Source organism: Lonchura striata, chromosome 12, assembly GCF_050655825.1.
Source record: "Lonchura striata isolate lonStrDom1 chromosome 12, ASM5065582v1, whole genome shotgun sequence".
Lineage (NCBI taxonomy): Eukaryota > Metazoa > Chordata > Aves > Passeriformes > Estrildidae > Lonchura > Lonchura striata.
In genome coordinates, this window is record NC_140714.1 from 12,550,525 (window position 1) to 12,578,522 (window position 27,998).

At 37.1% G+C, this 27,998-nt stretch overlaps 1 protein-coding gene across 1 annotated transcript in view; it reads left to right on the plus strand.

Moving 5' to 3' along the window:
- The window catches only part of IL17RD (interleukin 17 receptor D), a 43,484-nt gene extending 15,488 nt beyond the window's left edge, over positions 1 to 27,996 (plus strand). The window contains exons 2-13 of the mRNA XM_021534276.4: positions 7,474 to 7,531; positions 10,753 to 10,878; positions 12,662 to 12,780; positions 13,412 to 13,532; positions 14,546 to 14,590; positions 14,684 to 14,835; positions 15,209 to 15,274; positions 16,138 to 16,192; positions 17,094 to 17,204; positions 18,845 to 19,029; positions 21,300 to 22,236; positions 24,478 to 27,996. Of these exons, the coding sequence (XP_021389951.3) occupies positions 7,474 to 7,531; positions 10,753 to 10,878; positions 12,662 to 12,780; positions 13,412 to 13,532; positions 14,546 to 14,590; positions 14,684 to 14,835; positions 15,209 to 15,274; positions 16,138 to 16,192; positions 17,094 to 17,204; positions 18,845 to 19,029; positions 21,300 to 22,236; positions 24,478 to 24,593 (2,091 nt within the window). The 3' untranslated portion in view covers positions 24,594 to 27,996. The remainder of the gene's footprint in view (positions 1 to 7,473; positions 7,532 to 10,752; positions 10,879 to 12,661; positions 12,781 to 13,411; positions 13,533 to 14,545; positions 14,591 to 14,683; positions 14,836 to 15,208; positions 15,275 to 16,137; positions 16,193 to 17,093; positions 17,205 to 18,844; positions 19,030 to 21,299; positions 22,237 to 24,477) is intronic.
- Positions 27,997 to 27,998: the final 2 nt, after the last annotated feature.

Below are 27,998 nucleotides of genomic sequence, written 5' to 3' on the forward strand. Positions count from 1 at the left end.
TGTGTATGGAATAAATGTAGCACTTCTTGTGTCCCCCCGATAGTGAACTTAGTGCCAAAGGCACCTTTTCATTGCCACTTCAGTAGGTGCCTATCACATTTCAAGTGCTGGCTTTTCATTGCCCAAGGCTCTTTAAGTGCTGTAGCTCACAAAGATGGGAACTTTGGGAGGAGATGCTTGTGTTATTTTAAGAAAAGTTGTTTTTTTGCTTCATCTTCTGTAAAAACAAGTTTCATGTGAAGTATTACAAACACTATTGGTGGAATGGTAAATGATTCTTTAAAGCTAGAATGTGGGAATTTGGCACTCATTGGTCGTTCCTGGACTAGAACCATACTGCTTATGAATTCAGTTTTAAAATGGATGAGTGTGTATTTCTAAACAATTGTGTGTTTCTAAATCCCTAAGAATAGTTTTTTATGTCCAAAATAATTGTGTTACTTGAAAGGGAGGGATTAAGATGGAAGAATCCCAAATCCAATCTACTTTAAAAGTTTGATGAGTTCTGTGGCACTTTAATCAGTGCAGTTATTGCTAAATTACCTAGCCACCACATGCTCCTGAGACAAGGCTTTTGGCTATTTATATGTTGGTCCTACAAAACCAATGTACATTAATATTCTTTACAGTCATGGTCTCTTGTGAATATGTAATACTTTCTGTACTTGTGCCTGTGTGTTTCATTCATATAAGTAAGAGTTAAAGTGAACTTTCTAGGAACATGCTTTTCATGTTTTCTGATGGCAAACTCTCAAAGAAATTCAGTGACTTTCAAATAGTACAGGAGAAGTATCTGGGAGGAAACACTGTCTGAATACACAAAAACAAAATAGATGTGCTATGTCAAATTTTTCGCATTCCAGCTTTTATGTGATTTTCTGCTTTAAAGATTTCCTTGAAAACAGCTGTTTTTACCATTTTCAGAAGTTACAAATTGGATAAACTTACCCTGTACTGCAAATAGAGTATTTGTAGTCTGCTTGCTCTGAGATTGTTTACAATGAAAATGTCCGGCATTTCAGTAGATTTCGGATTAGAATTTTCTGTAGGTCAAGCACTTGCGAGTAAAGCAGTTAATCCACATTTGATGACAGTTTCCCAAGCGATTTTTTTTTGTGTGTGTATGTGCACTTTGGCATTATATTGAGAAATGAAGAGTGAAAAACCCACCCTGAATTAGTCATAATTGTGAATTGTGTTCTGGCTGAAGCTTAAAACTGAGCCTATGAAGTCAGTGCTAGTTACTTTTACAGATTTTCTGTTCCTTTGGATGAAACTGAAATCAAATGAAGAGCTTGTGCTAGGCGTTTCCAGATTGAAAGGTAGGAATTTGGCAGAAAAAAATTGTTAGGGGACCGTTTGTGATTTTGGAAATAAGCTCCTTTAGTTGTTTTCCAGGTGCCATTGCATTTGCTCAGCTTTAAAGGGAAAAACTTTATTTTTGGATTTGTCTCACTTGGAATCTGACTCATTTAAGAGGAACAGCAAACCTTTATGTGCATAAAATCTTAAAAGATACAATTTGTAACTCTGAAGTATTTTTCTTTGCTTTCTTTTTTCCCTGATGTTCTGTCCTCTAAAAGCTACATAATTTCTTAATGTGGCAAGCAAAAGGAATGAATGAACATACCCATATATATATGTTAATATAAATAACATATATCCATTGATCTATCATGCTTCAGTCACTTCTTGAAGTATTTTCTTCTTTGACTTCTGTGTTTCAACTTCTTAATGAGACAAAGACTGTCCCTCTCAGCTTATGGCTCTGTGTGCATAGTCAACAAAATGAATGAAAATAGATTGTTTAATTGTTTCATGGACAGGTTAGTTTAGAAGTGCTTGGGAATAAGCTAAAATTCAGTGCTCCTGTAATCATTCCAGTAAGTGTGAGGAGCTATGTGGGCTTACTGAGGTTGTGGATAGCTTCCTACCAGGACAAGAGAGGCACTCTGTGAGTGGAATAGTCAGCTTGCTGGTTTGACTGAGTGCTCTGCAGTGTGTTAAGCAGTAAACATCCACTACATTTGCCATTATTTCAGATATGTGTTATTCTGTTTGTTGTCTAGAGCACAAGTCAGTGTTTCTCAAAGTAATTTTTCTTGAGTCTCTCTAAAAGCAGCTTTACCATTTGTAGCCCCCTTCCTTCCCAGTCATAATCACCTCTCCTGCACCTGTCTTGGCATTGCTTTTTCTCCCCCTTCCCCAACACCTTGTCTTTTCTCAGAATTCTCCTACCAGGGGTCGTGTCCCACAGTTAAGAGAACACTGCTTTGGCTACAGACTTTTGGCTTCTGTCGAAATATCTTTAGACCAGCACATTTCAGTATTGTTTGTGGGAAATGGGCTCTATTAGAAAATATTTATTCTGTTAACTTCTGGGGGCTCTTTGGTTGTTTTTAGAAGGCTTTTAATTTACCAAACATTATTGGTACAAGAATGTTGGAAAAAAAAATAAACTGTGTCAGTGCAAACAATAGAAAACTTCTTAGGCAAACTTTTGAATTGCGTGAGAGAAATCAGAGATGATACTGCCCATTCTGTGCCATGCTTTGCTGCTTTAGATTCCCGAGTTTGACTCAGAGATTTAAGATTTTCACAGTAGGTGGTGAACAGTGTAGATTAAACTTGCTTCCTTTGTTGTTAAGTTGTGCCCCTAATAACTGCCTGTACCTTAAAGAAGCCAGCTCACATAATCTCAGAGAGCAGCTGTACGGAGCCGTGTTGCATTCCAGGAGCTGTGCTGCAAACACTTCTTGTAGTGTTTCTCCTTGCAGTGGTTTCTCACTGCTCTGTCAGACAGACTCATGTAGGATAACCTTCCACTGCCTTTTGAAAATAGAAACTAAACCAGGCAGGAATGGGGCATAATGGAAAAGCATTTTTGCTGGTTTGGTAGGTTTTCTCTTTTCTTTTGTTCAGATGGGATATGCTGTGGCTCAAGCTCTTCAGCCAGCATGTTTCACCTCAAAAATCCCCAAAGACCCCATGAAATGAGTATCCATGAATACCTTTCTGGACCACTCCTCCCCTGGTGGGCTTTAAGGCAGCAGCTGTTCAATTCAATATTTTCTTTTGATAGGAGGACATTGAGAAAACCATATCTAGTCAAAATAGCAGAAGGATTGTTCAGACAAAATGTAATTACAAAATGTAGGAAAAAAACCCCTTAAAACCATCATTGGTGGTTGGACTCAGTGATCTAAAAGTATTTTCCAGCCTAAATGCTTTTGTTATTCTAAGATGTTCCTTCATGCTCACAAGTGATGGTTTTCTTTCCCATCCAATGTTTTATTTACAATGAAGTATAAGCAGTGCTTTGCCTTTGGTGTCTCAGGTCGAATTTGAGGTTCTCTGAAGACACATTCAGCTCCTCTGAAGCTGAACTTGTGTGCAGTGGCTGTGGATGAAGCAGTGAAAACAATAAATAGCTACCAACAATAAACCAACCAAAATCTGTGAGCTTTTTGTAAATGATGCTGCTTACATAAGAACAAACAAAAAAGATGCCAACTTAATAAAAGAAGTTAAAACCAAACTATTTAAAGGAGTTTGGGTTCCTCTTTAAAATATTAAATAGGCACCAAGAAGTCTGTTACATTAATTCACTTTAATTCACTTAAATTAAAACTTATTTCTACAGTGTCACTGAGAGGTGTTTTAAAATGCTATTCCCATAATTTGTGCATGCAGTGCAGGAATATGTATATATAAAAATATATATAAAAAGAGGTAAATCTAAACAAAATTCCTGGTTGCAGTTGTCATCACACCAAGTTTATAAGTAATAACAGTACAAACCCATGTACCCAGGGCTCAGAATTAATTCTGCAGTCAATGGAATACACACAACTTACATAGCAAACATCAACATGGATTATGTATTTTGTTATATTCTCTTGAAAGCAATTCAAAATGCAGGCATCTAAATAATACAGATAATTAATCATTTTACTGATGACTCTAGAAATAGAAAATGTTTTTACTTGGTTGAAAGCATCAATAGAGCTTTGAAACAAGAAAAGCAGATGTCAAATATAAAACCCTTGTTTTACTGAGCAACGAGTATGATAAACAGTGATTATTCATCTTGATGCTAAAGTTCAAAAACAATTGTCCCTTCAGTTTGCCTCATGGGAGTGTGAAATCAGGACCATGTGTGTGTTGATGAACAACATATGAAAGATGAATCATGATTGCTGTTTTGGTCTGCTGCACAAGACTATGCTTGAGGGGCAGTGATTTCCTACCTCCTTTACCAGATTGCTGTAATTAGTGCTAGCATCTCTCTCTGTTTCCCAGTATTTATGTTCAAGTGGCTTGACAGTACCTAGTCACACATAAATTGGCTTTCTTGAATGAAAGAGTGTTTGCTCAATAGAAGAATGTTGGAGTATATTTCAATATTGTTTGTAGTGAAGATTAGCTATAGAACTATTCTGAAATCACTCATCCATCTCTATCACCAATGCTATCTCTGGCAGGAATTGCCAGATATGAAAAATACATGTTTCTTTCAAATATGAAACACTCTATGTTCTAGGTTAAAAAGAAGAGGGGAAAGTTCAATCAAATCAAACAGAGCTTTCATTTAATTCAACTGTATTTAATTTATGCCTCTGGTGGCAGACATTAGTTAAATTTAACTTTTCTTGGAGGCATAATTAGTTCCTGTGGTTACAAATTTAATTTTGGCTTTATTTCTGGATGTGTAATCCTAACTTTGTTCCTCTCTGGCCTGGTAATGGTGAGAGAGTTGTCATAAGTGCATTTCATTACTGAGCTGTTACTATAAATGGGGGTTGGGTATTAGAAAATATAAACAAAAAAGAATAGAGGCTAGCATAATATAATAGTCTTTGTCTTTTATTAATACTTCTGCTCTTTCATGTTGGAAGTTGAATGTTTAAATAAAAAGGAATGCCTGTACATGCCTTGAACATCCAGATGAGCTATTCATTCTTCAGGGGATGATGTGTATTGGTCTCATTTAGATATGTGCTGCCTTGGGATATCTGAGGATCTTAACCTTAATTGTTCAGACTGTTTATACAGATTGAGGAACAGATCCAGCATTGATCTCTGTGATTTGAGGTGTGTGATGGAAATTCTTCCTGGCTTGCTTGGCCACTACAGATACAGGATTTGGATTTTGGCTTATCATGTTTTCTCTGTAGTTCTGTGCTTTGAGCACACATAATGTGAGATTTAATGTGGCTAATGCCTCCTCTGCTCCCCTAGATTTTTGACAAATAAGGTTATTTGTCAATATATTATATATGTCAATATATTTGTCAATATAATATATGTGTGCATTTCAACTTTGATTATCTGTTCAAAGATCAGTGGTCTAGAGTTCTTCATAAAAGATGTTTTGGCTGTTTTCTTTCCTGTGTACTTTTTCTCAGTCCACATGTATAGAGATATGTAGACCGCGGGGATTTTATAGGAAAAGCTCCAGGAGACAAACAATTGTTTTCTAGTAAAGTTCAGAATAAATTCAAACAAATGGAAATTCAACAAATGTTCTTGGTTAATTAATGATAAAATCACAGAATGGTTTGGGTTGGAAGGAACCTTCAAGATTATCTAATTCCAACCCCCCTCCCATGGCAGGACAATTAGCTAAGAATTCAGAGCCCTGAGGCCATAACATTAGTATTTATAGTTTGGAAGTAAGATGCTCTAAACAAGTTCTCCTAGCTATAAACCACCTAAATAGCACAAATTAATTCAAAACCAAGGGAGTACCTCCTGGAAGAATACATTTTTAAATTCACAGCAGTAAATCCTTGAGGGATGAATACTGCAGTTGAGCACGATGAAATTATCTGAGTATCTTACATGTTTTAACTTAAACTAAAATAGCAATTATTTAGTTCAATACTTTAGGGTGACCCTAATTCTCTCACTAATTACTGCAGCCTTTTTGTACCTATTCTACACTTGAGAGCAAATTTTTGCCACTAGTAAGTGTTATGTGCTGCATAAATTCTTCAGAGTTTGGCTTATGTTATGTCTGTCTTTGCATCTAAATTATCAATGCTTGTGGTATACTTATTTATGCTAATGCTGTTACATATTTGGTTATGTCACCATAATCCCAGCAGAAATGCAATTAAAGGAGAAGTGTTGCCTTTTTATTTTAGTATAGCATATAAAAATCTTATCTAATGAATAAAAATACATGTGCTAATTTTCTGTGCAGTTTAATAAAATTTATGTCTCCCAAAACTTCAGCTCTAGAATGAAAGGAAGACAAATATCAATTGATTTGATGGGTTATCTCCCTTTATAAAAAGTCAGTAGTTAGGTTTTTGTGATTTTTAAAATCAAATAAATAATGTCTTTGTTTTGCTGTAAGTTCAATGACATTTAATAGAGATACAGAAAGTGAGTCAGACTAGAACAGGTATTAATAGAAAAGTTACAACTGAAAAGAAAGACTCCTTCCTGTTTTCAGGAAGCTTTTTTGTATAACAGCTGGTTCAATGCCAAACTAAATCAAACTTAAGCAATTAAAAGCCACCTAAGAAGAAAGTGAGATTACAAATTTAACTTCTAACAGTGCTATCAAAGTCTGAATTGGTTTCATCCTTTGGGAAGTGTTTTAGGTTTTTTTAACTTGACAATTCCTCCCTTGTTTTTCTTGGTACATACCTGGATCAGAGGTGGACAGACACACAGGGAGTGCTCAGGCATGGTCCTGACAACATCCAATTTCTGCTGCAGGCTTTGGATACTGATGAGTGTTGCTGTTTGCATTGTAGCAGTGAACCCAGACACAATTCTGTGTAAATGGGTGGTATTTTTTTTAAAGCTAATGGTAAATATGAAGTATTTTGCCTTTCAGGGAATGGTATTGTACCATAAGAATCAGTATTCCAGTTTTCAGCTTGGTGTCTTGTGAGGGTGATGCTACATTTTGTGTTTCAAAACAATTTCAGTGCTTTCTGAAGGGGAAGATATTGCATGCCTGAGAGCCAAAGTTCTTTTCTCTAAGTAGAGAAGAGAGAGCAGACTCATCAACCTGGATTTCTCCCTGGCAGAGCAGTTCTCTGCTTGGTCTTCAGTTTGCAGTATGTGCTTTAACAGTATTTGATAAAAGCAAAGGGTGTCTGAGGTAGTATAATGGGTTTCTGCAGTGTCACTCTTTTTGAATTTCTGATGCTCTTTTTCATGGCTGTGAGTGGAAAACAGCTCTTTGGCTGATGTTCCCTTCTTTTCTCTTGCACCCTGTTTGCCCTGGAGAACCCAACTTGGTTTGTCATTAAACCTTGATTAAAGGTATGGTTTTTGTACATACACAATTCACCTAGATGGTAGAAGTTGAGAATGTCCCATCATTTTCTCCCAAAAATAAGCTTCTGTGAGTCCCATCTACTGGGCAGATTGTCCTACTTCAACCACAATTTCATGTGTTTATGCAAATACTACATTCAGACTTTCCATATCTTTGTTTTTCCTCTACAGGGGCTGCCATCAGTCACGAAGAACAATGGACTGCTCAACATCACCTTTAAATATGACAGTAAGTTGAAAATCTGCACTATATTCACAGAAATCAAGGACTCCATCACAGTTGTCAATATATAGCAGCATGTCTCTTAAAATGGCTCTAAGAATGGCATAAGCTGCTAAATACTGACATAATTTTAAAATCTAGAAAATTTTTGTCTGCTGTAGATGTTCTTCTGTGTCTCTCTGATAATGAAACTATCTAACAATTTGTGGTAGCTTGTCTTTCGGGTTGGCCTACATAACTTGCCTGGTATTTGACTGGAACATTGTAGAAAATTATTTTAGTCTGTTAAAAATATAGTAACTGGAAGATTCAGTACACACAAGGATATAGGAAATTATTATTTTGAGCTTTCTGCAGCTTTCCTCTGATGTGTAATCTTGGGTGAAGATGGCATAATGTGGGTCTTGAGGTATAAAATGTGTTAGCTTGTATTTGTAGACAGGTAATATATTAAAAAAATGTCTTTGCAAGGATTGATATTGAATATGAATATTGAATAGCTTCATTTAGTTGAATTAGCTTTCATGAGCTACAGTCTTCAAGGGCCAGGCCAAGGGAAAGCTGCTGTGCACATTTGCAGTGCAGCCAGGTGATTTCAGAGCTGTAGCAGCTGTGGTGTGCTCTGCAGCTAAACTGAGAAGTAATCTCTGCCATAGTAACAGTGATAAACAGGTTGAGCAGTAATGCTTCAGACCTCTTCAAGCATCTGCTAAATGGCTGTATCTTATTGTTGGGGGTTATTTTAGATGTTTTATCATCTTTGCTGTCTAGTTGCCACAGGAAGACTGCTAACTACATTAAGAATTTATCCTTATGTGGGCAGCTAGTGGCCATCATGTATAAACTCAATGTACTCAATGTACTCAATAAACTCAAGACAAGGTCCTAGTTTACATTAAAACAATGTTTGTTTTAATGCCAGTGCAAGCCATAGGTATTTTTTTCTGCCTACCCAAAGAAATTACCTCAGATGCAGAATGTAGGTAAAGTTTCATCATTGAGAGCATGCCTCAGGAAATCTAACAATAGTGATTTGTTTCATTCTGATCAGCCTTTTGCTCCTTTATTATGTTAATTCCTGAATTTGCAATCCTTCACTGTGAATTTTTTTTATCTAATTTGATCTTAAAATGAGCAAAATTTAATTGTGTCAGATTATACAAGATGTAGGTGGCCACTACAAAAGAAGTTGTTGGGTGTTTTTTTATCTACGTAAGGAAAACTAGGAAATGGTACCAGTCAGAACAGAAATCCCCACACTTAGTTAACACAATGAGTCTGTTTAAATCCCAGTATGTGTCATGTTTTTTCCATTAATTCTGGCACTAGAAACTGTGTTTAACCAATGAGAAGTATTAATTCACAATTCTGCTGGCACTGTATGCTTTAGACAAAGGAGTTATTTGAGTTCTGCAGGACTAGGAAAAGAGTTTGCTGATATGAAGACCAAAGAGCTCACATGGTATGGAAATATGTATTTACCTTTAATAAGCCAGCACAAAAGAAAATTTGACTTGCTGGCTGTGGTTTAAAGGCTCTTATATTGCCACAGAGCAACTCTAGGAAACTGTTTTATGATGCTAAATTAGTTGGTTAGATTATTTGTTCAGGTGAAAAAGAAGTGTCTGTATTTTTAGTATGTCACTTGTATTCAAGTAAAAAGAAATGGTTTCCTAAAAAGTGTGATTTTTCTATGCTGTTTTCTTCCTAAAACTGTTGTTCTTTATGACTGTGAATCAGTGACTTGCAGTAAGACTTGAGGCATTTGTGCTATATTCCATTTTGGCAAATTGTCATTTGACCATAAAATTCTGGTAACCAGGATCCAAAATCTTGGGCTTGCTATTAATTAGATCCAGACCTAGCAAAAACCAGTTGCTTCAAACTTTCCATTGAAAGAGATCCTCCATCCTCCTAAGAGGAAGTTCATGCTGTCACTGAGTTCACTCTTAGCAACTGAACTCCACAAACAGTGGAGTACCAAGCACCCAGCTTTTGTAAAGGACAGTGTTGCAGAGTATTCTATTCTTATGTCTGTGGCAGCTATAGAAAAGACCCCTTGCCATGGCTATTCATAGTAAAAAGCCATTTTCTAAATCTCCTTTACAGTTAATAATTTTTCTTTCCTTGCCTTTAAGATCACACCTCTGAATTAAATTCAAATTTCCTGTACTGGCATATCATAGCACTTGATTTTTCATGTTTCTTTTCTACAAGCTCTCTATAGATGAATATATAGCATATAAATTATCTCAGTTTTTTTTTTTTTAATTAATCATCAGTCAGTAATATGCAATTTACTGATCAATTTCTTCTGGATTTTGTTAGTTTCACTAGTTCAGAAACAGAATGTTTGTTTTTGCACAGCTGTCTTCATGTATACTCTGCTCCGAGTATATGAGTGAATTCCCTGCCTGCTACTTCTTTTCCTGCCACAAAATATGAGCCTAAATATTGTAAAGCTTTAAAAGTAATAAAATTTGGGGTTGTTTTCTTCTTTTTAAAAGAACAAGTTCAATGACAAACTCAGGAATCTTTTGTTTATGTTTTGTTTTCTTGATTAAAGCTAAAGCTGTGGCACTGTAATTTTAGGGAATACACTGCATTTTGTAAGGGTAGCAAGACAAAACCAGTCCTGAGTGAATCCAGTGGCAGATAAGTGGTCTGTAGGGATGTGGCTACAGAATGGAAGGCAGAGAGGAGATGGATTTAAGCAGCAGGTTCTTTGTGGTCAGGATCAAGCAGAATTGTGGTTAAAAGCACTTCTTGAGCAGTTCTCAAGTTTCACGTGGTTTATTTTCTCATATGTGCCTGATCATTAACCAACATTCTCTTGCTTTGAGCACTGTACATGAACAAAATTAATGTCAGTCTTCAAATTATTTTAAACAGCTACAAGGAGAGGTTGTTCTCTTTTGGGCGTCCCAATACACACATGATGTGGTACAGTTTACACTGGTGGTATAAACTGGTAATATCCTTGGGGGTCCTGTGAACTGTGGGTTGGCAACCAGTGGAAGTGGTTGTGGGCAATGATTTGTGAAGTTTTTCTGTCCCAAAAGTAGGCTTTTGCGTCTTGAGACAAAAACTTCATCTAGATTTGTTGTAGCGTCCTTGTAGAAAATAATGCACTGATACTTTTACTTTGCTCAGTCTTGAAGACATGTTAGGGAATTCATATCAGCTAGAATGTTTTTCTTAAAGTGTTTATTTCTCTATATTTTTAGACTGCACTCCTTATCTGAGTTCAGTGGGAAGACACGTGATTGGAGATGTGCAGAACATCACTATCAGTCAGTTTGCTTGCCAGGAGCAGGTGGCTGTGATGATTCTTTGGACAGCAAATGCCATTGGTAAGTTCTAGAGGGAAATGGACTCATGGGTTTGGCAATAACTTTGTGCTCATAGGTGTTAAGTCAAATAATTAAATTATGCTTGGAATCATTGATGGAAACTGCCTAAGAAGAAAGGAATTCTTAACACCTTTGCAAAGCTCCTATTTTTTCTGGCTTGCTTCAAAAACACCCTTAAAACTAGGATGTTCTCTGCAGTCATACCCTGCTTTTTACTATCCCAGTTAAGTGAGTTTTTGTTCTTCAGAAGTGTGCAACTTTCCCTGGTTTCATTTTCTGCCCTAAGGCATTGGTGCATTTCAGTGGCATTGATTGAGTTTAGTTCCTGATACACTTACAGGTTACAGGTGGAAAACATTTTCTAATCACAGAGTAGATGCAACTTTAATGTGTTTCCTTGCCAGGCCTGGTGATTAAGAGTATGCCTCAATTACTTCAATGTCACTGGAAGTACCTTGTTGCCCAGTAGAGCAGTAGTGTCCAAAATTGAGGATGTGCAGAAATCCATTTCCACCGAGAAACTTATTTCTGGGCTTTAAAAGAATTTGTGAAAATTCCACGGAATTCTGCAGTTGAAGGCATTTGGTAATGGTCAGCTGCAGACAGGGTGAATCAAACATCCATGGGAAGCAAAGCCTGGTGTTCTTCCTTGTGATCCCCAGAGGTAAATCCTTTGGACAGTCTGAGGGCAGAATTGCTGTTCAGGCATCTCGGGTAACATGGGAACTGGGCACTTTCGTGTAAGGACAAATAGTGCTTTTGTCCCATGAATGCTAAGAACATGTTTGGCAACACTTTATCTTCTACAAAATTATAAAACATAATCAAAACACCCAAACCCGTGAAAACTAGTGAACCAGAGGAGTGGTGGAAAGTGATACATTTGGGATTTTATTTTTGGGTTGACAAGCATAGCATAAACTGAAATGAGTCCCTTTTGATTTATGTAGCATTTAGCTTACAAAAGCTGTGTCTGTGTCATTGATAAATATGTGTAATGCTGTTGAAGAGATACAATTAGATGGAGCAGTGAGAGTTAAAGAGCAGTGCAGTGCCTCTGATACCTGAGCCACAAAACTGTCACAGGGTAACACTGGCATTTTCCTGGGATATTCACATCACTGTGACTCAGTTTAGTCATATCATGAAGTAATTCTGTGATGAGAACATTGTAAAGATACTGTGCTAAGTTGTAGTAGAGTAACTTGAACAAAATGGGTGTAGTTCTGGCAGCAGTTATGAATAACTGGAAGTATACATGCACTGGAATAAATTCCATTCCATTTAAGTCAAATTTTCTGTTAGCCCTTACTGTACTAGAACTAAAGAAGTTGTAGCAATTGTTACCATTTTAATCTGGTAGTCTCAGAGATGATAGTAAAATTTATAAGGGACTAGTTCTGTAATATGCCAGCAAAATGTTATATTTGATTGTTAAAATGGAAATGTGAAGTTACTATTAAGTATTTCTGAAGGTGAAGAAGGTACTTATAACTTACATTGCAGTGGTAATTTGGAAGCCCCTGATGGGACATGGGCACTTCTGTTCCAAGCATTGCACAAGTATGCAGTGATTGTAGTCTTTGCCAAAGACTGAATTCTAGCTAGGGAAGATGGAATATGCAGAGCTGACATACAGCAACAGGTATTGAATATAAACATATTTGACATGACTGATAAGTTTTATTCTTAAATAAAAATGAAATATATTCAAATTGCATTAAATACCACATTATGAATTTTGAAATATTTATCTTCTGTTTAAATGCCCTGCTGTTTGTAGGGATTGAATACCTGAAGGGATTTCGAGTAATACTCGAGGAGTTAAAATCAGAGGGAAGACAATGCCAGCAGATGGTTTTAAAAGATCCAAAGCAGCTCAGCCCCAGTTTTAAACGAACAGTAAGTGCTTTGTTTCAAGAAAAGTTTCAGTGTTGTTTGACTGTGAGTAGTCTCGAAGGTGTTTATCATCCTAAAATGGTTTGGGTCATTAAAGGCATCCAGTTCCAACCCATTTGCCTTGGGCAGGGACACCTCCCACTATCCCAGGTTGCTCCAAGCCCCATCCAGCCTGGCCTGGAAAACTTGGAGGGATGGGATATCATAGCTTCTCTGGGCAGCCTGTGCAGGGTCTCACCAATATCTAATCTAATCCTACCCTCTTTCAGTTTGAAGCCATTCCTTCTTGTCCTATTGCTCCATGCCCTTGTAAAAGAGTTAGTTGTCTCCCAAAAGTATTATTGGTGAAATTAATGATAGTTGTTGCTTTAGAGACAAATCTTGTTCCTTTTGATAAAACTTTCCTGAACTTGGGAACTGTCATTTTGGTGACTAGAGTACAAATGTACATCTGTAATAGTCTACATCCAACCATGGATTGAGATTCGTCATGTCAGTTTGGAATACAGGGGTAGAGAAAGGGTTCTTAATGTATTAATTTCCTTTAATTTCAAAATTGTGGGCTGACTTTGAAAAATACTTTCAGCTCTGATCATTGATTTTAAAATATGTTGCAATCTTGTCTTTTTTGTAGGGAATGGAGTCCCAGCCCTTTGTAAACTTGAAGTTTGAAACAGATTACTTTGTAAAGATTGTTCCTTTTCCTTCCATTAAAAATGAAAGTAATTATCACCCATTTTTCTTCCGAACTAGATGTAAGTATTGCATATAATATAGTGTTGCACTTTATACAGTATTGCCTATCATCTCTTCAGTGGGCCTCCCTTCCCCTCAACATTTGGGTTTTTCCAACAAAGGAATGGAGTGGAGGATGATGTTGGATGAGTCTGGGTTAAGTTACTGACATTGTTGTGGAAGGAAGATCTGGGTGTTAAGCAGAAAGAATGAGCATGCCATAGATAAATCTGTGGTGTGTGATCATAAGTGCTAGGCAGCAACCAGAAGAAAAGTCTCAGGTAGGCCTGAGATTATCTCAGGTTTGCCTAGAGCAGGATTGTTCCTGTGGTTCTCAGTTAACTCTTGAAGATGGTTTGCTTCTCTCTGGACATTGTGAAGAAGGGCAGTTTGTTTTTTGCCTTTGAGATTAAAGTTTAAAAACAGCGATCTTAAGACATATATAGGGGAGTACATCTAAAATTGGATAGCAGCAGATCAAGTTGAATTTCTCACAATTACTTAGCAATTCTCATTGGAGGCGGAGAGAAGAAATTGAATAAGCTCCTCAGTGCTCACACAGTATAGTGAGTAACTGCAAGTACCCTTTGAGGTGTACTGTTTGTCCTGCTAAGGGTTTTTTTCCCCCCCATAAAACTTGCTTAAAGTATTTTCAAGTCTGCCTATTAACACAGACTGCTGTACCATTGGTAGTAGTGCTCAATATACTTGCATACTCTGAGTAAATATATCTAAGGCGAGTTTTAACTTCTGTCCTGATGTGCTGTGCCTGGTGTTATCCCCTTTGTCTCACAAACAAATGTGATATTCGTATTAATGGATCTCTGTTTCTCATATACAGATGAGAAAGGACTTGAAATCATAACAAAGGAGTTAAGTTTGCAAAATGCATTTAGTGCAGGCAAATTAGAGTCTGGGAAAGAAGTGAGGGTATTCAAAATTATGAACTCCCTACTTTGGCCCTTGTTTTTTCTGTTTAAATAGCATAGCAGTTTGATACTGTATAATCAATATTTTTTCTGTATATTTGTAGCATGTGAATTGTTGCTACAGCCAGAAAACCTTGTCTGCAAACCTTGTGAGTAAAATGTAATATTTCTATATATTGAGCTTAAAAAAAAGTTTCTGTACTTGAAGAGTCATTTTGCAATTCATTAATATCTCCTGACAGACTGGAAGCCAAGGAATGTGAATGTTACCCAGCAGGGTTTTAACATGCAAGTGTCCTTTGATCATGCACCTCACAACTTTGGGTTTAGGTACTACTTTCTTCACTACAAACTGAAGCATGAAGGACTGTTTAAGCAAAAGACCTGCAGACAGGTATGTGGCTGAGTTTTGCAGTTCTTAAAAGCACAAAACCTATTAACATGAGGTGTTCTAAGGTCTTACAGAAACTTTAGAAACTTAATATAAAATAGTATCAGTTTTAAAATTGTAAAACTATTTATGTAAGTAACAATTGTGCTGTGATTACACTCATCAGTCAAAACCAGGCCTGAGGACTCCTTTGGACCTGGATAACACAAGTTAGTTCTGCAGGCAGACAATTGTATAAGTGAATGGGCAGACTTAGTTCTGCTGGTCTAAGGTGTGTTAATACAAGGGTGCACTGCCTATTTCTAAATCAATGTGAATTCTTTATTAGGTTTTCAAAGTATGTGAATTGCTTGCAAAGTATTCTTTCTTTATGCAGGAGCAGAACACAGACACTACAAGTTGTGTTCTTCACAACGTATCTCCGGGGGATTATATCATTGAGGTAATATTTCTAAGCAGTCTTCTGTACAACACCTAAGTGAGTATGTTATTGGGGAAATTGAGTAAAATTAAAATATTTCAAATCACACTGGTAGAATTGAACTCTAGGTATCCCTTCTGAAGTTACTTGGGCAAGTAGATCTTCTAGAATGATGCTTTTTTTAGGCTTACCTAGAAACAGAGGCCAGATAAAGTCAGGAGAATAAAAGCGGATTATTTATTGAAGAGCCTTCTGGTATATTAAGGGCAGATGAAGCCTCCTCAAGGGGCTACACCCAAAATGGATGATGGTCAGGAGTTTTTTCAGACAGATATAAGTTTGGTCCATTTACATATCAGGGATTAATCCTCCAATTACAGCTTCAGGTAATGAAGTCAAATTCTCCCAACTGGAGAATTTCCCCCAATTCCCTTTTGTTTATACTTTTTGGGTCCTGAGACTGTATGGTATCCTTGGATCACAGGCCCAGAGGGATTGTTGTGTCTAACCAAAATGTGAAGACAGTTAACTAGCACTTTATATGGAGTTTAGAGTTATGCACTAATGCAGTACAGGATTTGAAAAATACAAACGCTAGAATCTTAAGGCATCAGAATGTTCTTGACCTTCCATAGCCTTGCCTCCTTGAGTGCACAGCACATTGTGCCTTAAACTGAAGTTTTGGTCTTGCATAATTCCTGGACATTGATTTTTTTTTTTTTTTTTAAATTGCAATTCTCTTTCTTGGTCAATTTTTATTATACTAGTTTGTGCTTCTCTTTAGTTTTAACTGTTTGAACAGTAACTTTCTCCACATTTGGTCATAAAAGCTGTTAGTTATTTTCATATTACAGAAAATAAAATTAATTTTTTACTTTTCCAAGCTGGTTGATGACACTAATACAACAAGGAAAACTATGCACTATGCACTAAAGCCAGGTATGAATTCTGTTTTTTAAACAATATACTATATTTACTGTATTAACTTAGATTGAGTTTTAATTATCTTGGAAGTAAGTCTCTATTTGACCTTTGTCTGTTTGCCATAATCTAGACTGTTGAGATAATTGTGCTGTTCTTTTTTGACCTAGTGAAAAAAAATAGAGATGCACACTTGAGCATATACATGTGCATCTCTGTACATTTATATTTAGTGGAGTTTAGATCAATCCATCATTGGAAATCTTTGTGGGAAAGTGGCTTTTGGTGTATATGTGGATATGAGGAATGATAACTTTAATTGCATACAACAGAGAGTTCAATAGTGTGGAAATACTGCAGTGAAACTGTGGGATCAGCCTGAACACATCACCTGTGTCCTTCAGCCCTGGTTCCAAACCCAGTGGTCTGGAGAACCTGGCAGGTGAATGCTTCACATGCCTATGGGTGAGACCTGGTTTTGAGAAGCTAAAGAGAGATTTCAGAGTGCAGCTGCAGCCTCAAAGCAGCCACAGATGGAGGCAGTGGATAAAATGCACTGAATCCCAATGCACATTGCTAAGAGCGATCTCTGCAGGAAGGCAGAGAACCAAAACATGTCAGGTCCAAATGACCACTGCATATCTCATCCAAACTATTTGCCACAGGGTTGTTCTCCTGGGGCTGGTGTGAGTTGAAGCTCTTGTTACTTATGAGAGTCACTGATGCTGTGGCAGTGGGGCAGCCACCATAAAAACTAATTTGAAATGGAGCAGAACATAATATTTGAGCTTACTGTATCTTGGACAATTACCTGATAATAGAGCACTGCAGCAGTTTTGCTTTCCCAATGTGAAGATTTGTTTAGATAATTGTAATGCAGCCTATTTGCATGTGGCTAATGGTGTTTTCCTTTTGCAAGTGCACTCCCCGTGGGCTGGCCCCATCAGAGCCATTGCCATCACAGTCCCTTTGGTTGTCATCTCTGCCTTTGCCACGCTTTTCACCGTCATGTGCCGCAAGAAGCAGCAAGGTAGGAAGGTTCACTCTCTACCAAGTGCCATTTCAAGATATGCTTTTGCAACCAAAACAATCCTAATTGACAGGTTGACTCCAGAAACACCTTTATCTGAAAAGCTTGCTTTTTTATTTCTTTATCCTTCTTCCCCTCAGCTTTTGGTGTGTTGAAACCTGTAGCAAATTCTTAATCAGTGCTTGATGGTAATTGGTTGCCTAGGCAGTATTGTATTCACAGATCAACACTTCACTGTAGAAAGGAGAGAACAAAAGCAATATTGGAGAATACTTTGTATTTCATATTTCTTTTTCTTTGAGAAAGTGTTTTGTGACTATGTAGATTACAAACAGATTTGTAAATGGCTAATGGCTAATGTTTTAAACATTCCCTTATTTTACTCAGAAATACCTAATTCATATTCATTTTAAATCAGAAGAAAAGTAAAGCCATGTGATGCCAATACAATTCCAGTGCTGTCTGGAATATTATGTACAGCTGCTATTTCAGATTTGCTCACTTTCCTGGAAGTTGCCTTTACCTTTCATTCTAAGCCATCTTCCTAAATTTACTGTAAGCCCTGTGTGCAGATGTTTTTAGATTCCATTCCTCCTTGCTGACTTCTCCTCTGTATCCAGGAGCTGGCAAGCTACACTTGATACATTTAAATGTTCAATATACATTGGCTTTTTATATCGAATTTAGATAATCATGTGGTTGCATGAATAATGGAAAAAGAGATTACTTCTCCAAACCTCACATATCTGTGTTATCCACCTGAATTTTGGCACTGAGATAGACTATAAGTACTATATGCCAGATGGGTTAAATCCTTTTACCTTCTGGTCTTCTGCAGTTCACAGCTAGCAAGTTCCAACAAATGACTGAGGATTTGTCTACAGAGAGAGTTGTTCCAGAATAGTTATTCCTGATGAATTGTTCTGAATTGAATCCCTAGATGGATACTTGTATTTTGAAATACTCATACTTTATTCCAAATTAGTTTAATCAGCTGTAGAACTAGATTGAATTAGCCTGGCATAAGGCCAGACTTTTATGTTCCAGCATAAAAGGATCTATGCAAGGAAAGAAGCACTAATAGCTCTTTAGATTTAAATGAATCATATCTTAATTCGAATTAATGTCAAATTAATGTCCAAACATGGGTATGTATATATACACTAGAGAAATCTTGTATGATATCCTGAAAGGGTCTGTAGACCTGGAGTTTAATATTCTTACCTGGCTTATGTTGTGCTTTGGGATTTTGTAACAAGAGGCTTTATTAGGTAGGAAACTCTTGGAGATGATACATCTTTTAGGCTTATAGTGTTTGAACAGATGTGAAGGCTGTTGAGGCTGAATAAAGGTGAAACAACTTCATTCTATCTATAAAATAAACCTTCCTTGTGTTTCCTGAGTTGGGCAGAAATAACTGTACATTTAACTTTGAAAGTGTGTTCCACATGCAGTAAATCTTAAGCTGGATAAATAGAGTGTGTACAACTTTTCTTTTTCAGGATGGAAAGGAGAGGAAAATCTTTAGGGAAAAAACCCAAACATTACTGTATGCATTAGTAAAAAGCCTACAAAAGTAATAAAAAATCCAAACAAAATCAAGCTTTATAGTGTGAACTTTCTTTTCTCTTGCACTTTAGAAAATATATATTCCCATCTAGATGAGGAGAGCTCAGAATCTTCAGCATATGCTGCAGGTCTCCATGTGGAAAGACTTCGACCCCGGCCAAAAGTTTTCATCTGCTATTCCAGTAAAGATTGCCAGAAACACATTAATGTCATCCAGTGCTTTGCTTATTTTCTTCAGGACTTTTGTGGCTGTGAGGTAAAGTCAGCATTTCATATGTAAACAGCTTTTCCTTAATTGAAACAGCACTCCCAAAATTCTGTGCTTGAAGAGTAGCTATTTCCCTCACTCCTTTCCACAGAAAGATCTTTTGTTTTTTTTCTAAATTTAGACTGCATGAATTTTCTTTACTGGGGGAAATTGAGAGATCTTATCCAGTGTAAAAAACCACCAAAACAACCCAAGCCAACAGAATAGTGGAAGATCATGATTCCAGGACTTTAATTCAGCTATGTTTAGCTTGCTTTGAACTAAGTGTTTTTTCTGTTTAGTAGACATTACATCTTTATAGTCAGCAGCCACAAAGAGGTATTGCTTTCCACCTGATATACTTGGGTATTCCTAAAGTGTGTTTTGTATTGTAATTTAAAAGAAGTTGAATCTATCAAGACTTCTACTCATAGAGCAAAAACTGCATTATTAGCATTACTTGTTGGCAGCATGCACTTGCTAATTTTTTTTTGCTTCCCTTCTGTTCCATTAATACTGTGAAATCAGCAGCTCTTTTTTTTTCTTGTTTTTGTTTGAATGGTATGAGAGAGACATTTGAATTGCTACTTTGAATGAGCAGGCTAAGAATCTCCTACTGCTGTCTGAAATAGAATCAATATGTGACCAATTTTTCACTTTTCAGCTGGAAAAAGGCAGGACAGTTGCCAGTCTCTTTGTGCTGCATTTTCCCCCATCCCTGGGATATGGCTGGGATGAGCTGGAGCTGGGTTTCATTACAGCAACTCTGCTCTCTGGTGACCAAACACAGAAACACAGCCGAGGCCTCTTGTGCTTGGTGGGGATGGTCACAACTTTTTCAACTTTTTCATCTGCTTAAAATAGTTCAGGATAAGCTGTTTTATAACTAACTTACTTGAAACCCCTTTTAGAGATGTACTTTAGGCCTACTACACTGCTCCTCTTTGAAATAGTGTTGAGATGAGCTCTTACTGCTCTAACCATGGAATCTATGGTCTCAGGCAGCATCCAAAATTTCTATAACAAAATGTTGATGGCACCTATGTACAGAAATAATATGTGTTGTTATTAAAGCTGTGGAGTTTAATATAAAAACAGATGCTTAATGCATAACAGAAGAGTTGCACAAGTATTTTTCATATGAAATTGAAATGTTTTCTCAAAGGATAAAAACAGTGGTATTTAATAGCCATTTAAAATAATAGCTTGTTCATAATAAACATCCTTTCTCACATATAGCAGGCCACACAGGGTTTTGAAGAACAGAAATAAAACCAGACACAAAACCACCTGCATCTCCCAAGCAGCAGTAAAATGATCTCTCTTCCCCATGCACAAGCTAGAGGTGTCTGTTTGGAAGGGCTGACAATGATCATCCAGTCCAACTGACCAGCACTTCAGGCAGGATCACTTTCTTCCTGTAGCCAGCTGTGTGGCAGCAGTTTTCAGGAGTCCTTGTGTTCTGGGCATCCACCTACTCTGTCTTCTGATGGGGCAAAGTTTTCCACTCTGCTGTGAGTGACACAGCAGAGCAAACATTTTTGTTCTCTGGAAAAATGCTTTTAAGAAGATTTTATAAGTGGTTTTGATGTGTGTCTGTTATGCAAGTTTTTTTCTGTCATCCTACTACTCATTCCTCCTATGAGATAAAGCATTGTCTCTCTCATATTGGTGTACACAAGCCTTTCAGATCATGTAGAATGGTCTGAAAGCTTGACAAAGTACAAAATAAAATAACTCCTAGGATAAGAAGCTCCTTCAGAACTTTCTCATCAGATAAAATTGCTGTTGTTTTGCATCCCAACTGAAAGGTCTTGATATTATTGGCACTAATTATGTTTCTATCTAGATATGAAAATTCTTGGCATTACACTTCATTAATATGCAAGGATGATAAGTGAATATGGCACTTAGGGGCACAATTTAGTGGTGGACTTGGCAGGGCTGGGTGAATGGTTGGACTTGACCTTAAAGGTCTTTTTCAATCTAAGCAATCCTGTGGTTCTGTTACTTCCACTAGATTCAGCACATTATGGACCCAAACATACAATGGTAAATTGTTCGAGGCAAGCACAATTGTTTATTGTAGATTGATGATACCAAATTTCATTACATAAGTTAATTGCAATTTACTTCATCCAGCCACATTTTCTATGTTCTTTTTATTCCCCAAGAAATATGTATCAAATCCATAGTGATTTTTTTTTTAAGGAACCACTTGGATTTATATACATAGAACTTAACCAGATTTACCAGATTTTTTTTTTTTCCTTTTTTAGGTGGCTTTAGACTTGTGGGAAGATCTGAAAAACTGTAAAGAAGATCAGAAGGAGTGGCTTATTAAAAAAATAAATGAATCGCAGTTTATCATCATTGTGTGTTCCAAAGGAATGAAATACTTTGTTGAAAAAAAGAACTGGAAGCACAGAGGAGTAACCAAAGATGCAGGAAAAGGAGAACCCTTTCTCTTTGCTGTGTTGACTGTTGCAGAGAAGCTTCGTCAGGCAAAGCAGAATTCAGCTGACCTCTGCAAGTTCATTGCAGTCTACTTTGATTACTCCTGTGAGGGAGACATCCCTGCTATTCTGGATCTGAGCACAAAATACAAACTCATGGACAATCTCCCCCAGCTCTATTCACACTTACACTCCAGAGATCTTAGTGTACAAGATTCAGAGGTGTTTCCTGTTAACATTAGTAAAAGGAATTATTTCAGGAGCAAATCTGGGAGGTCCCTTTATGTTGCTATTTGCAACATGCATCAGTTCATTGATCAGGAACCAGATTGGTTTGAGAAACAATTTATTCCCTTCCCTCCACCTTCTTTACACTACACGGAGCCTGTCATGGAAAAATTTGATTCAGGCTTGGTTTTAAATGACTTGGTGAATAAACAGGTGATGGATGGTGATTTTTACCTGAAAACAGATCTAAACATTTCAGTGGGGAATTCAGACTCTCACTGTATAATTCAGCACTTAAACCTCGGAGAAGATATAGAAACTCAGGACATTCAAGGTGGTGGCAGCTCTGTCCTTCAGCCCTTGTTACATGTTGTTAAAGCTTCAAATCTGAAAGACATGCCTCGGGATTCTGGAATCTATGATTCATCTGTCCCTTCATCTGAATTATCTTTGCCTTTAATGGAAGGACTATTGACAGACCAAATGGAAACGTCTTCCATTACAGGAAGTGTTTCTTCATCATCAGGTTTAGGTAAGATACAGCAGTGTATCAAAACTTACATTCAGTTACTGTGCATATTTCTGCCATCTCCACATAGGTAAGATGATATGTGAGGAGCCATAGAAAAGGCTGCACAGAAAGGTAAGCATTGTATAAAGATGATAAAACAAGTAGAGTAACTTCAGAAAAATGAATCCTTTTCTAAACTTACAGTGTGTGGAGGAGATCTTAGCTAGCAAAGATTTCACTAAAATTCTATTAATAAGTCACTGCTCATTAATTGACCTATTCTTGGAGAGATAGCTCCTTCCTCCCAGGGGCTCCTTGGCAGCTGGGATTTCAGCTGACAGCTGTGTGGTGTAATCAAGAGGGTGATATGGTGAAGCATTCTCACAGACAGCCATAAATCTAAACCTGGCATCCTATTTTGCTCCAGCACACAGGATCTTTTAGGGGTATCATCTGTACTGTGCTTAACTCAAGTTTCAGAATGACATCAGGCTTTTCACCAGATACAGGGCTGGGGAATGAACAAATGGCTTTCAATGGAGTAATTTAAATGCTTGGAAGACACTCTCCAGAATAGATACCTAGCTCAGATACCTCCAGTTAGAAGGTGTAAATTTTGCCTCAGGCTGTATAAAAAAAAACTGATCTAGCCTTACTAGTTACAGGATATTGAACTGGCATCACAACTACCTCAGTGTGGAGTGTTCCAGCAATTGTATTGCTATGATAAAAGTGCTCTGCTGAGATTTTCCTTAAGCAGCTACAACAGGTGAATATTGCATTTTGATGGTTGTATGCTGTTCTGCTTTCTGGAAGAAGTGTTGACAACGTGTTAACTAGACTTTTCTCTTGGGTAAATTATTTTTTTAATTCTTTTTTAGATAATTCATAACTAATGTTTGATGCCAGAATTATCTTGGAGGAAGAGAATACAAATGCTGATTTACAGATATAGTACCCATCAGTTAGATAGTCTATGTGAATAAATAGTTAAAAATTTCAAGTGGAAAAAATACAGATTTACTGGTTAAATTAATTAATTAAGCCAAAATTACTCTGTTTTCAGAATTAAAACTATATTTTTTATTTTCCTACCATCTTCTAACTTAGCCTTTTCTCACATTTGTGGGAAAAATTACAGATGATCCCTGTAAAGGTTCTAGTGGAAGTAGGATGCTAGTTTAAAATGTATGGCCTCCCTGTTAGAAAGCTTTCCCAGTTTCCCCTTCCTGATTCAATGACTGAGCTGTCAGCTGGGTGCCCCAGCTGCAAGGAGGCACAGGAAGAAAGAGGCAGTCTTTCCAGTAATTAATTCTCAAGTCACATATCCCCTTGTTAACATGCTTCATCTGCAGAGGTTAAATGTTAGCACTCTTGCTGATAGAGTTGGATCTTAGCATTGATGTTCCAATTTCTCAAGAAACCACAATTTCTGCCATTTTTCCATTTACTGTCCTCATCCAAAAGCACCACACAAACTGACTCCCCCAAACCTCCCTCACCCAAACCACAGTCCTGATGAGGTACAGGGTGCAAAGGAGACAGCTTTGGAACTGAGCATCATCTGCCTCTTAGAGTGCAACCCATTAAATTTGTTTACTGTCCCAGACATACAAAATATTTACAGCCCTAATATTTATATGCATGCTAATGAGAGGAGTAAATAGAATTTTTTAGCTCTTCTTCTTGTTCTGAAAGATAGACACGTCCAAATTATTGCTCTGAATTCACCCTATATTTAGGTTTTTTACTTACTTTGCCTCTTGGTCAGAACAGATGGGAATAGCTGTGACATTTAGCATCTCAAAAGATCTTTCTTCCTTAAAAGGCCAGTTTGATATAATCTTTTGAATAAAAATCATAAATCACCTTATTTATAATCCTTTCTATCTTTCAGTGCAGTCCCTGAGCAGACTACTGGTCTGCAAAGTAAAGATTCTCAAAGAGATCATCATATTTGGCATCTTCAAATGGAGTTCAAGCCAGTTTAATTTTGGTGAAGTACCAAAACCAAACCTTTATTAGGTCCATTCACTAACAAGGTCTTCCCTAAGAAGTCCTGCCTGGGAAGAAAGTCAGTATTGCACCTCTAGATAACATTTTGCTGAGCATGATTGTTCAGCCTCAGGAGTGCATGACAAGATGGTGCCAGAGGCATTTCCTAGGTTTTTTTGGCATTGTTTCTGAAATGTTGACCGAGTACAAAATCACTGTTTCAGTTAATGAACTTCCCATTTTTTTTTTTTTTTTTACCTTTCATAGGAGAAGAAGAACCACCTGTAATGACTGCTACAAAGTTCTTAGTGCCTGGAATATGCAAAGCAGAACTTCATTGCCACATCCACACTGAGGAACTGCAGGCAATTGCTCCCTTATAATACACTACAACATTGTTATGCATTGCCACTTTATCAACAGCCTCTGTTTGTGCTTTAACTATCACACTGTCTCTGCACCAAAACTACTTGAAGAAACAAACTGCTCCTGAAGAAGATCTGTTTTTCCATTTTTTGTGGCCAGTAAACTTGAATCTGTTGGTATTTTTATAAAAACTCTTTCATGATTTGGAAAATGTACATTGGAAAAACAGAAGAGCATACATTTAAAATTATTCCTGTTATAATTTAAATGTCATTATATTACACTGTTTACAGATGGCATAATCAAAATTTACTATTTTTTTTGCTAGGAATAAATTTGCAACTGGATATAAAATAGCTTGGAACATTAAGCCTTAGTAAATTTTGTAGTCCAGCCTCTAGTTTTAAGTGCTGATGTACTTGATGGCAGGAGTGTTGTAGTCAATGAGAAGAGGATTTTTTTCTGAAGCAAGGTAAAAATGCCAAAGGTGAGATCAAGAAATTCTTCCTCAGAAGAAATCATTTTCTTTTCAAAATGTTTGAGCTCTCGTCCTCAGCCTCCTTTTCCCAGTTGCTAATGTGTCTCAGTATTTAATTTCAGTGCATGTCTCCCTCCTCTGCATTAATCTCCTGTGTCTCCTCCACAGTCTGGCTGTGGTGACTCACAAACAGCACCATTCTGAGGCTGAGGGATCATTCTTATAATAGACAAAAATACAGGTCCTCCATATCCTGAATTATACCATGGGAAACAAAGCCTCCTATTTTCTTCCTGAAGGGCTAATATAAAGAATAAAGAGATGGAAGAAGGAAGACTCTATCTTATATTGAAGATATTCTAGGTTTGTTCAGCCATGAGAGGAGTATACTGTATGGGGGTTCATACCATGATATGAAGGACATGGTGCTACAAAACCACCTGGGCTAAAACAAGCCAAGACTAGCAGTTAACAGGCAGGAATACTTTGTCCTGAGCCAAGCAGTAAACAGCAGCCAGTGAGTTATTTTGCAGTTTACACTATTTGTCATCACTTAGTGATTAAGATTGTGTGCTGTCACTAGTGTTATAGTAAGGAAAAATGCAAAAACTACCACAGGCCATTTTTATCTGCTGACACAGAGCATGCATGTCCTGTTTCCTGCAGTGACCAGGTGGGTAAATCTTCATCCAAAATGTCCCTCCTGTTTCCCAGGAGCAACTTTTCCAAAATTAAATGTATCTGTGTAACTGCAATTCCAGGCACTATTGCAGAAAGCATGGGACCAACAAACACTAAAGGACAGCTTACCAATGTGCCTTTGCTCATTCTGGTCACAGAGTCAAATTCTGTCTCATTTAACCTGTATTCACATTCCACTAGCAGGAGGTTACTTTAAAGAGAATTAAGGGAGAACTCAAATACCTCAAATATTCTCTTAGTTTCTATAGGTGAGAATTAGACATTGTTAACTGTTATATTTTATTATCCATTTTAATAGCATGAGATAGAACTATTAAGTGATGATTTTGGCTGAGTAGCTGTAAAGCTCACGGGTTGTTTTCTTGGGTTGGTTTTGTTTTGGGGAGTTTTTCGTGTCAGTTTAATAATTGGAGTTTCCCAAACAAAGGACTCTGGAGATTGTTATCACAGATGGAGTAAGAAAGTGCTGTAACAATTATTTGTGTATAGCAATTAATGGCAGAACTCTGACATATTTTGCAATTGTAATATGGAATTCTTTGATCATTTGGATCAGCATGTGTTGGATCTGGAGGGCCTTGTCCAGTAATGAAATGTTCCTTATTCTCTCTGCTTTCTGAATTTCAAAGAACACTACCTGGAAAACTTCAAAACTTGCAATATCTAAGTTACACACATAGTGAATCATCTGTGCCTTTGATGATTTTTTAAGGCTGTGCCTTGGGCCTTGTAACAGGCAAAATTTTCCCTGTTTTCCCATTGCTTGAAGGTCAGACTAGGCAGAATCATTTAGAGGTAAATGCTCCTCCACTAAATCCAGCTAAGAGGGATATTGATTTGGTCAGTTTTTGTTATTTTACTGAAGAAGGAGTTCAGAGTGAATAAGACAAGGCAGAAAGGTGACACATCCTGTGTGCTGAAGATCTGCTGTGCATAGAAATGCCAAAGCTACACAACATGAGAAGGAGGAGGAGGCAGTTTCTTAGCAGTGAGATGGTGAACGTAATGCTGCTTTCATCCACGGGAAGTCCCAGCTCACTTACTGTTATTTAATGCTGAGCTGCAGATTGGGAAGATTTCCTTGTCCCATTAAATGCAGTGGCAGAATCAGTATTATGAAATGAAATTAAGTTTTCATTTTGAATTCTGAGAAAGCTGAGTGTTGAAAAGGAATGAAGGCAGTTGCACAAAAAATTGCTTTGTCATTAATGTGGTTTTTAAAAATTTGTTCAAAATTTGCTGTACAATCTTGCAAAACTTATTTGTTAATTATAAAGTCTATGCAGATGACAGTCAAATCTAGGGGTGGGAGGGAAAAAAAAAAGCTTTATTCCTTCTTAGCTTAAGGTGGAAGCAGCATATTGTATGTACTCATTAAAAAGACAATATAATTAAGTGAAAGTATAGATTAGGATGGCCCACACCTAAAGTTTACAAAAGAGAAGTAATACTTAATCTAACTTAGTATAGCTTTTTTACAAAGCCACAGTTCCTAAAACAGTTAGATACCATGTATATTCAGATACTGGAAAGACGTAGTACTGAATTGGCAAGAGTTCTTTATGCTGGGAACAGCTGCAAAAATCCTTGGGAAAATTATTTTTTTAAAGCTATGTTAACACACGTATTAGTGGTTAGCTTACTACTATTTTAAAGCATTAGTAAATTCTAAACATCATGGTAATGATGAAAGGATCCCTTTAATTTCTGCTACACTCAAGTGTGTGGACATTGAATATTTCATTGTGTATTTTCTGGGAGGCTGAAAAAGCATTGGAAAGCTGAAGGCTCAAGATGTGACAGTGTGTTCAGCATTTTGAATGGGAGTAAGTATAGTTGTTGCCATAATTTGTACCTGTCCATGGACACATCAACTTTTGAAAATAGAATGCACCTGACATTTGCAGAAATAATGTTTTGTCATACTTTAATTTAGAAGGTAAATACCAAAATAAAATATTTTTGTTCTATTTCATTCATTGGGCTTTTCTTATACTATTAAAAAGAAATGGGTTAAAAGTACATTGGTTTTATCCTGCACACTTTGAGTGCAGTTCTGTACAACACACAAGCAGCCAGACCTGCTAACTGCTGCTCATGCCCTACAGCTGGGAGGGAAGAGGCTGTTTTGATGGATCTTTATTGTAGTTGAGCAACTCTAAGGAATGCTAACTTCTGAAACTTCTGTATGGGACAGACTGGGTCAGATGTTATTTTTTAATAAAATTGCATTAATATGATT